Raw genomic sequence first — 10,651 nt, forward strand, 5'->3', positions numbered from 1 at the left:
ATCCACCACAATGACAACAATATAGGATGTATAATAATATAGAATAAATAATATATAAGTAGATTTCACAACTGATAAAATAATTAACAAGAAATTAATCCTAATCAGTTTTTAAATAGCATATGTATCGTATATCCATTGATTTTTCTCTTAAATAGTAACATTTCGTCACGCAGCTGCTTCGCCCTCAGCAGACCGCCATGTTGTTTGAGCCTCCTGCTTTGCCGTACAGAAACAAATATGGCGTCTTCTGCGGATGTACACGTCCGAATTTGTGGACAAGAAATTATAAAATATGACCTAGAAATCAAGGCTCTGATTCAGGTAAGAAATGAAGAACACGGTTTATCAGTTGATCCATTGATTGATTGATTGATTGATTGTGCTCGTGCTGCTGTCGGTTCAGTTCCGGAGGGAACAACAGGTGACCCGAGGAGAAGCTAACGTTAGCTAGCTAACATGTTCAAACTGTTATAAGAAACAATCTGATCAACATAAGTTGGTTTATCTTCATGTCCTCCTGTAACTGCCACCTGTTTATCCAGGTGTCTGTCTCAGGTGGTGACAGATGTGGAAAAAAAGAAACTTAACACGAAATGACGATATTATTTTACCGTCACGGTGAGATAAATGATAAACAGACCGACCGTCAGATCTGATTATCAGCTGATGAGCAGCGATATGAAGGTTTATCAGTTGAAACACTTGTTACATCCTGATGAATCATTTACTATCACACCAAACTTTGTAACCAAACAGCTGGTGATAAACTGTAAAGATGGTTTAACACTGAATGGACGCACAGCAGAATTATCCTTGACTTGATCATTTGATATTTTGAGAAAAACATATATTAGTTTAGTCGATTAATCATCTCATTTATGAGTCCACTAAGAGAGTAAACTAGATTTTTAAGCAAAAATGGAAAATATGTACAAAGTTCCAGCTTCTCAGATGTGTGTTGGCTGGTTTTCTTTGATTTCTTCACAGTTTTCAGGTCGTTTTATTTTCTTACATCTAGAAAAAACATAACAAGGATTGTGAGTTGATATTATTATTTGAAAAATCTGACACGACATACTTTGTTTCAGTGGTGTTCAATAGAAGTAATGTAGGTAGAATATGTATATATGTATTGAAGAACAGTTTATTGTTTTGTACAACATTTGGTCATTTAATTTTAGGACATTTTTGGAATAATTCCAACATGATTGGACTTTGTGTAACGATTGAGTTTCAGAAATGTAATGGGTCTCTGATTGTATTTTCCATTTATTATTTATTTTTCATATCTAGTGGCAAAAATAGTGGCAACTACATTTTAAAATGGCAATTGAATAATCATCCGTCTCTCTCTGGACATGGACATCGGTCTCTACCAGAGTGTGTGTATAAGTGAATATGTATATATATGTTATGAACAACAACATGCAGCATCATATACAAAACATTTTTTATTGATAGACGGAACATGTCCTCAGTGTTTGCTCTCACAGATTAACTCAGTTCAGAACAGAACCTTGATCAACCATGTATTAATCATGAATATGTAACACTTAATTGTGTGTGTGTGTGTGTGTGTGTGTGTTACCTGCAGGACATCAGGGATTGCCCTGGACCTCAGTCAACCCTGTTGGAATTGAACTCTCAGGTCAAAGAGAAGTTCAGCCAGCTGAGACTCAGAATACAGGTCAGTCCTCACATCACCCGCGTGTTGTGTTGCATCTGACAGATTTCATAACGCCGTGATGTCGTTGTTGTTGTTGTTCAGGATCTGGAGCAGATGGCCAGAGAACAGGACAGAGAGACGGACAGACTGGCCATCCAGGCAGAGACAGAGAGCCAGCGAAGACAAATGCTGAGGTGTGTGGACGTGCAGAGCATCATGTCTGTAGCTGTTAAGAGTTTTAGGGGCAGATAAATGCGAGTGGGAAGTCAGGATTGATGGGGATTTAAAAAAACAGCATGCAGACAAGTCCAATTCACACAAAAAAGACCAGATGAGAAACTACATTGATTTTTATTATTTTTTTATCTCAGTAACCGGACAGCGTGGAGGAAAGCTATCGTGGCTTGTAAACTTGCCATAGACAACATGGAGAAGGACGAGCTGCTGCGTGGAGGAGAAAACCAGAGCAGCAGACAGCGGTGAGTGTGTTTCTGCTGAGACGATGACTCAGTCACATTAATACTATTGTGAAATGAAAATGTCGGGCGGTTTCCTTTTGTTCAGCCTAAATCCTTACTCAGACGAAATATCCCTCTGTAGAAACATTTCAGTGTCGTCTGCACTAGTCAGTGATTTTAATCCCGTCCACAGAGCTTATGCACTAATTACAGCTGCAGTTACCTCCAGGTTTAACAAACTCTCCAGGCCAGCCTGGAGAAACGCTTTGCATTTTAAAGGTGTATATCTGAGACTTTATACTTAATCGCAGTGTGATAACATAAGAAGTAAGAAAAGGATTTTCATAACATAATAGGCTGCCTAGTTAAACCTCTCAGCTCAAACAAGGAAGAGGAAACTGAAGATATATACGAGACCCAGACAGTAAAGCTCAGCAGGTTGTGTCGTCATGCTGCAGGTTATTTAATAATTTGATTACAGCTGAATCATTACAGTAACAAGGAGAAATACTTTGCATGCAAAAGGCAGAAATGTGTTTATTCAGTACAGAAAAGGGTTCATTATAAAAACACAACATAACATCTAATCAGGACACATTAACACACTACGGAAGAGTATTAGTGGCAGGGATGAGGGAAAGGAATGAGAAGAGGATGTTTTATTTTTCATTATGCACCTCAAGAAAAAATTGGAAATGTCAAGAACAAAGTCGACTCTTCTGGTCCCTCAAATCCAGTGAGAGGAGCGACGTCCTTCCAGTTTCAGCTTCCATGAGTGCGGCCGCCTCTTCATGCTTCTGTGGTTTTTCCTTCTGAACAGACAAAGTTTTTGGCACAATCACCAGTTCATCTGCCCGAGGCACTTTGTTGAGGCAGTTATTATACATGTTATTTCTCCTGTACCTGACTGTAGGTGCTCTTGTTTCACTGAACTTGGAAGCAGCAGCAGTGCATCACCTGGTCTGCTCTGTGTTTGTTTTTGTCTCAGGAGAGCGACCAAAGAAACGCTTGCGGAAACCAGCAGCAGCATCACAGAGAGTCTGATGTCCATCAGCAGGATGATGGCTGAGCAGGTGAACCAGAGCGAGGACACCATCAGCACGCTGGGTAAAAAGAAACTCTGCTTTTGTCCGTGTGTTTGCACAAGCTGTAAACCTGACAAAAAGACACAGAGTGTTTCTCTGTGAAAATCTTTATTGTCCTATCAACATTGTCCATCTTCAATGCTTCTCCTCCTGCTCCTCACTACAGCCACCTCCTCCAGGACGGTGCAGGAAACCAACGAGGAGTTCAGAAACATGACGGGAACCATCCACCTGGGGAGGAAGCTCATCCTCAAGTACAACCGGAGGGAGCTGACGGACAAGCTGCTCATCTTCCTGGCTCTGGCCCTCTTCCTCGCCACCGTCCTCTACATCCTTAAGAAGCGTCTCTTCCCTTTTATTTAACTAGCTGGCTTCAGCAACAGTTACCACAGATATTGTGGAGTCAGCCCAAGGATGTTTAGCAGGTATTGAGTTGAGGCAGCACATACAGGCTGTTTCAGTGGAAAACATCGCCTCAGTTTTAGCTTAAACAATATGCAAAATGTGGGTTGATCAAATAGTTGTGAAGGGTTTTGTAAGATCCCCTTCATCTGAAGTAAAAAGAGCCCAGCGACATTATGAGGTTTCACTCAACAGCGGCAAGAGTTTTAAAAGCCTCAGTATGTTTGAACTACGAGGTCTCGACATCAGTATCTACAGATCAGGATGAGCGTGCACACTCTCAGGCAGCGTCTCCTCACAGGCATTTGCAGTGCTGGATAAAAAGTCATAGTATTAGAAAAGAGGTTCAGAGAGAAGCTGAAATCCTGCCTACTTCCACACATCTGCACACCTGAGCCTCATACTGAGGCCTGGAAACTTAATTAGGCATTCAGAACTCAAGGCCACAGTATGTAATAACAGTTGTTTACATTTTGTCAAATTACAATCTGTGTGTATGTTTGTGTTTTCAACGTAGAAAGTGTGTGTTGGTCTGCTCTGGACGGATGTTCCAAACACGCTGTAGTTTGTTACTGACGAGTTTACTTTGTGCCTTTCTTCTTTCCAGCGGGACGTCCGGACTTCTGAGCCAGAACTCTCGTGTCTTACTCAGCATGTTGAGTCACAGACTGTGTGAATGTAGAACAAAAAGTATTTTTTGTTTTGTGTGTAAAAATGGATTAAATGCAACATATTGAAGAAGCGTTGTTGTGCAGATTTCCACAGACGCACCAGTAGATGGCAGAAAACCCAAAACTTCTCAGCACCAGAGACGCCACGCTGTGAATCTGTGTGAAGAACTGTTTTCTGGGACAGAACCGAGTCAGTGAACACACTCCTCTCTGTCCGGTGACGTCATGGAGTTTATTTAACCTCAATCAAAAACTCTTACAAATGTATTTTTAGATTCATTTAAATAAAACTTACAAAATATAGCTTGAAACCTGGGGTCTGTATGAAATGTGATCGTTCAAGTAGAACGTCAAAAATACATATTTATAACATGTCAACCAAAGAGTGCTTCCAATCCTGCAGACAGCAGCCCGACTGTCTGCAAGAGAACGTCTGTTCGTGTGTCAGCTATACGGTGCATCATATAACTCTCATAAATACAAAAACAAGCTTAAATAGGTAGAATACTGACTGAGCTGCACTTGATCTAGAGACAAATCCCCTGCAGTGTTTACTCGTGTGTCCATGTCCTCTGCTGAAGGATACAGCCACTGTGGTTTACTGTGGTATGGAAGTGAGGTAGATAACTGGCTTTCATCTGTTTACGAAGTCAAATGTAAAGAAAAATATTAATAAAGCACAAATATCCAATAAGATTAAATAAGTTATGTTGCATTGCTTTCACCAGCAACACCGCATTAAATACTGTGATCAAACTACAGCTAGTACTAAAACTACAGTGAGTGCATGTGAACCTGCTGCACCTCTGCGTCTCTCGCCTGCCTGTCTAAGAAGCAGTGACGTTGGTTCTCTCGGATACGTGCGGACCAGATTCAGTCGCGTTGTCGATCTTACTGAGCACGATCCCGCTGTCTGGTTCATCCGCTGTTGTCGGCTCCTCCAGGCTCCCCTCAGCAGTTGGTGACGGGGAGGTGGTGTGCTGCGGGGCGTCCGATTGGCCGAGAGAGCAGGTGCCGCCGAGGCCGCCACACAGCGCCCCCCAGTGTTGCTCGCACTGCCCGCGCAGCCGCCGGCCGACCCACAACCTGACCTCGTCTCCACACTTCAGCAGGAAGTTCATCAGCTCCACGTACGGTCTGTTGGGACGCATTTACATGCAATTACACAGATTCAGAAGTTCCCAAATTATTATTATCAGGTCCTGACTTTGTTTAGTGTGTCTACTAGAAAATGTTTTCATGGTCTAATCTCAAAAAAATATAATTTTTTTCATACCAACGATTTCTGCAGCTCCTCTATTCACCCTCGGTCTGAAAGCTCCTCCCACCATTAAAGGATAAATTCACCCAAAACTGAATATTCAGATTTGATTAAGCCAGATGAGCTGCATGAGCTCCTTCAGTTGTTTGGGAGAAAGTGGCGACACTGTTTCGCTTTGAATATTCACCTTTTGTCTTTCAAAAGCCACATACTCTTATTTAAATTTAGAGCACTCTGTTTATTAATGTGAAAGTAAAAGGCCAGTTCTGCATTATTGAATACTAAAGCGTGCAGCATCTTTCAGACAGGATAGTTTCACTGATGCCTGGACTTTTTTGGGATGCACGATATGGATTTTTTTTTCCAGCCGATTCCAATAATCCCTGCGTTTCTCTGCTCTAACAAACCTGTGGAACATTTGTTTTTAATGTGCTGTATTCCTCTGTAACTATAAAAAAAAGAATCCTTCTTCTTTGTGTATATTGGCAGCACAAAAACCAACTTTAAAGGTGCATACCACCCACTGTAGCGGCTCCAGATTATCAAATCCACTTAATTTCATAATTGGACAATAAATACGTTTCCCGATATCAGACCGATCATTTCTCAGGCGGTTAAATATCTTGCGTTCCCTCGTTCACGTCTTGTTGATTACTTGTGAGCGTGTGTCTCTCACCCCGGGGGAAACATCAGGTGGAACTGGACCAGGCTGCCCATGGTGTCCATGTGGTCTCGTAGCGCCAGGCAGAGCTGGTGTTTGGAGTAACACTCCCTCTGGAGCGAGAACACCATCTCCTTCACCGCTGAGCACCGGCGGCTCACGCAGCTGAAGCGCTGCCGCAGACCCAGCGCCATGCACCGCAACGCATCCTTCACAAACGACTTGCCCTGAGGAGGACGAGCAGGAGGAGTCAGTTCTGATTACAATCTCTCATCTGACAGAGGAAGATGAAAAACATATAGCTCCAACATTAGTGCTCAGGTGTTCACACAACTCTTCAATCTCTGTTAGTCCCTAACAAACTTGACAAACGCAGAATTTTTTTTAACTGAAGAAGAAGTGAAAGCAGTGACTTGAGAGTCGTGTTACATTAAACAGGTAATGTGGAACCAAACTGGATTAAAATAGTGATCATGCTTGTGTTGTGAAAGAACAGGTCATGTGTATCTTTTTACAGTGTGGAAGTAAAGCAATATTTTCTTAGAGTGACATGAGACGAGTCATTAACATACTGAAGCTGCGACTGAAATTGAATTTCTTTTTTTTGTCACTTCCAGCTCTGTGTGCCGGTCCGTCCGGGAGACACATTAGACCTGCATCACTCTCCCATGCACTTCTATTCTAGTAAAGTAGACAAGCTGTTCCCTCTCTCATTTCACTTCCCCTCTCAGTTTGTTCTGTAACCTGCGCTGCCATGGATAACTATTCACTGCTCCTTATACAACAGACATTCCTCACAAATGACTGTGATGACTGATGGGATTAAATGTAATAAAAACAGGTATCTACATATGTCTTTTCTAAGCCGGGCGTTAGCTGCTGTTGGACAGGGTTTCACACAGTGTCTGTTGGTGCAGAAGAGGCCAAGTGGCAAACAACGAGTGTCCGAGCGTATGAAATAAGGTCAGACTGTTGTGCAGCTGCTCACCTGTGAGTCGTAACGGCCGGCGTTGTGCAGCAGAGTGAGACAGATGTGGTGCAGACCTTGGATTTCACAGGAGTTGTTGTTGAAACACTGAAACGTCCCACAGCCGACGTCCCCTGAACTCACCAGGCAGCTCTGGATCTCAGCTGAGAGAGACACAGAGAGACAGTGATGCCACGGAAATCATATGTGCTACTTACAATACAATCAGTACAGTGACTTCATACGGCAGGATGACCTTGGTGACCTTTCTGCACCAGTTTTACAGAAAGAAAAGTTAGTTATCTCGTCATGTTAGTTCGGTAGTTGTGACGGGTTGAAGCATCATCCAAAGGAGCGAGCTGAAACTGTCCAACATCACTGACGGACAACAACACTTTCACGCTGCAGAAAACAGTCTTTCATATCAGTACAATATGAAGAGATCACTTCATTTGAAATAAATCTTTAAAAGGTGTGATTTTGTAATAAATGGCCAGAATTTGAAAGTAGCTCCAAAACTACAGGGGGCAGCAGAACTGCTCACTGCTGCAGAATTTGAGAGATTCATGTTGACAACATTTGGAAAGAAGAGCAGCAGCGTTACATGTGCACAAAGTTTTTTGGTTTCATGCATCGCTGAGCAGCTCTCAGAGGATTACTGGGGCTCTGTCGCTGTATCCAGATCTCCCTCTGTGGAGGTAAGGAGCCCCATCAGCTGACTGGAGTCTGTCTGGACACCAGACTGAGACTGAACACCAGAGACGGACGGCAGTATGATGAGAGAGGAGTATGGAGGTGATTTACAGCGGCTCTGACCAGGACTACGACTTCAGGGACAGGAGAGACAGCTGGACATCAACGGCATGAAAACAGTGTGTCAAACTTCTCTGTGAATTGAACTGCGGGCTGGCAGACGAAACGTCTTGAGGTACAGACTGGTATTATAGACTGGATAGCCGGGTTAGCTTGCACACTTCAGTAGATGGAGATCTGAACTCTTTGTGCTGTAGAGTGACAGAGTCCTCAAAGTCTTTTTTACTGGTTTCCAGTTAAACATCTGAAATACAGTCTGAGGTTACCAGAGGATTCAGGAACTTACACGCTTTGTTCTACGAGATAAAATACATCATTGATTACAATTTGATTATAAAATGTCTGAGAAGCAGCGGTTGCTAACAGAAGTGTCTAAATGAGACTACAGAGGTTGTCAGACCGAACACAGAGACTCATCTGCTCACCAGTGGAATTTAGTTGCGAATCATTCAACTAACTTTACAACTTGTAGATCAATTTATAGAGGACATGTAGAGCAGTTATGTAGAAAGACGTTTAGTGGTGGTGACGTTCAAGTTATGCAACAGTCTGTTTATGACGTAACATTAAGATTTTTTACTTGCAGTGAATTTATTTACCTTCAATCTTGCCGTACAAAACGCGTCACAGATCTTATTTTAAGGCGATAAACGAAAATCCAGTTCAAACATAACTAGCTAAGCTAACTTCGTACAAAAACAGCACTCAGCATGTAAATGTACTAAAATGAACTACAGAATGTGAAGAAATAAGAGTTTTAACATACTTATGTTGCAGAAACATCTACTGAAGTTTGCATGATAACCAGCTCGGCCCGGCACGTCCCGGTCCAAAGCTGCTGTTCTAGTGACAATGTATGAGACTGCAAAGTTGTGTGAAGTCTCTTTAGCACCACAACTGGACCGCCTCCCCTACAATCAAAGTCAGATTCTGTGGGAAACACTGAAACACTGGTACCACTCCCAGTCCTGACCGCTAGATGCATGGCTAACAGAGCTAACAGGCTAACAGAAGCTACAGTTAGCAGCAGGTAGCTGTTCCTCTAGTGATATAGAGAGGCAAAGTCTGGTTTATTTCATGGGACGTTATTTTCATTAAAACTTTGTATGACAGTGACACAATTTACAAGATCATTAGTCAACTTCAGGAAACATGTAATCATGGAGACACACAGCTGACTGCTGTTGGTGCAGATCTGGCGGCCATGTTGGTGTTGTTGACATGATGTCCTTCACTGAGAAGTTTCACATAAAACTAGATGATATTTTACTTCAATCAGGACAAACTGCGACTTTATTAACTTAGAAAACGATCTTTTAAATCGACAGACGTCATGCGTGGAGTTCCAGACAGTTCAAACAGGATGGAGAATGTATTTGTCTCTCTGGGTTTTTATGACATCAGGTCCCATGTGCTCCTCAGGAAAGTGACCCTGAGTACACAACAGCATTTTTATTGAAGGTTTTAAACTTCCGTCCATATTTCATAAACTGGTCCTTTAAGCAGCCTTCATATCAGCGTGTCCCTGCAGCCCTCCCGCCTGTGCTGTTGATGTTGTGCAGCCTGCAGGTCAGCCTCGGGCCGGAGGTACGGAGGGAATGTGCTTGGATGGGATCGAGCCTCCGGAGCTGCGCATTGAATTACAGCCACCAGCAGGGCAGCAGAGCCAGAGCAGAGCTGCAGCGCTCAGCCGGGACACTGACAGAGATCACACTGCACTCAAGCTACATGAATTCAACGTTGCATTAAAAAGGACAACTTCAGTGCAGATGCACGAATTGATTATATTGTTACCGACAGTCTGATAATGAAGAAACACACAGAAATCAGGCTGCACGTGAAGGAGGCAGAGAGGATGAACTTCTGGTTAATGCATGATCTCACACTTCTGACTGCTCGTGTCAAATCTGACTGCGCATCAACTTTTCTCTAACAATTTAAAAAAGTAAACAGGTCCAGTTGCTGATCAGAACTCCAGCAGAACCTCCAGCAGCAGCAGAGGAGGTGGACCTGCTGTGGCTGCGGTGTGCTCACCTGTGCTCTGCAGGGACAGCCGTCGCTTCGTCTGGCTCACTTGCTTCTCCTGGACATCATGCGGCTCCATGGTCAGCACCTGTTGACAGGCCAGGAGCAGAAAACCCACCAGAACCACAGCGGACCGGGACAAGTCCTCCGGCATGTTCCAGACTGGTTGACGCGTTGTGCTGGACTGTTCGGTTGTGCGTGTTGCAGCAGGTCTGCAGAGTCTCCGGCACCGTACAGGATGACCGCGGCATGAAGCTGCAATATATAAAGCTGCGTGTGAGCTGCGCGTTCACGGCGGCCTGAGTGCGCGTCTGCACCAATCAGAGCGCAGCCCCGTGAGCGCGCAGCACACTGGAGCCAAAAGTTTATCATTGATGAGAGAAAGAGAGGACCAACAGTAAAGTGTGTGTGTGTTTGTGTGTTTGTGTGTGTGCGTGTGTGTGTGTTTGTGTGCGTGTGTGTGTGTGTGTGTGAGGACAGGTTGAATGAATTAAATCCCACATACATGAAGTGGAAATGCTCTTATAAGGTCTTCCTGTTCCTCTGGAGTCTGCGGGGGTACATGAAGGTCAACCACTCAAGACATCCACACTCAATTAACCCACCAGCCAGCCGTGTGTGCATGCGCGCGTGTGTGTG

At 43.6% G+C, this 10,651-nt stretch overlaps 2 protein-coding genes across 2 annotated transcripts; one reads left to right on the plus strand and one right to left on the minus strand.

Annotated features, from left to right (window-relative positions):
* The first annotated feature begins 167 nt into the window (after positions 1-167).
* bnip1b (BCL2 interacting protein 1b) lies at positions 168-3,575 on the plus strand. The gene is made up of 6 exons (XM_037119143.1): positions 168-324; positions 1,598-1,690; positions 1,772-1,863; positions 2,041-2,148; positions 3,116-3,234; positions 3,379-3,575. The coding sequence occupies exons 1-6, from the start codon at positions 241-243 to the stop codon at positions 3,573-3,575; spliced, it is 693 nt and encodes a 230-aa protein (XP_036975038.1). The 5' UTR covers positions 168-240.
* Positions 3,576-4,484: 909 nt separating this feature from the next.
* Positions 4,485-10,298, minus strand: LOC119031026 (stanniocalcin-2-like). Its single transcript, XM_037119142.1, has 4 exons — positions 10,022-10,298; positions 7,196-7,338; positions 6,223-6,434; positions 4,485-5,422 (listed from the first exon to the last, which is right to left on the minus strand). Exons 1-4 carry the CDS (start codon positions 10,164-10,166, stop codon positions 5,113-5,115), a joined length of 810 nt encoding a protein of 269 aa, XP_036975037.1. The 5' UTR covers positions 10,167-10,298; the 3' UTR covers positions 4,485-5,112.
* Positions 10,299-10,651: the final 353 nt, after the last annotated feature.

Source organism: Acanthopagrus latus, chromosome 13 (genome assembly GCF_904848185.1).
Source record: "Acanthopagrus latus isolate v.2019 chromosome 13, fAcaLat1.1, whole genome shotgun sequence".
In the NCBI taxonomy this organism is placed as follows: Eukaryota; Metazoa; Chordata; class Actinopteri; order Spariformes; family Sparidae; genus Acanthopagrus; species Acanthopagrus latus.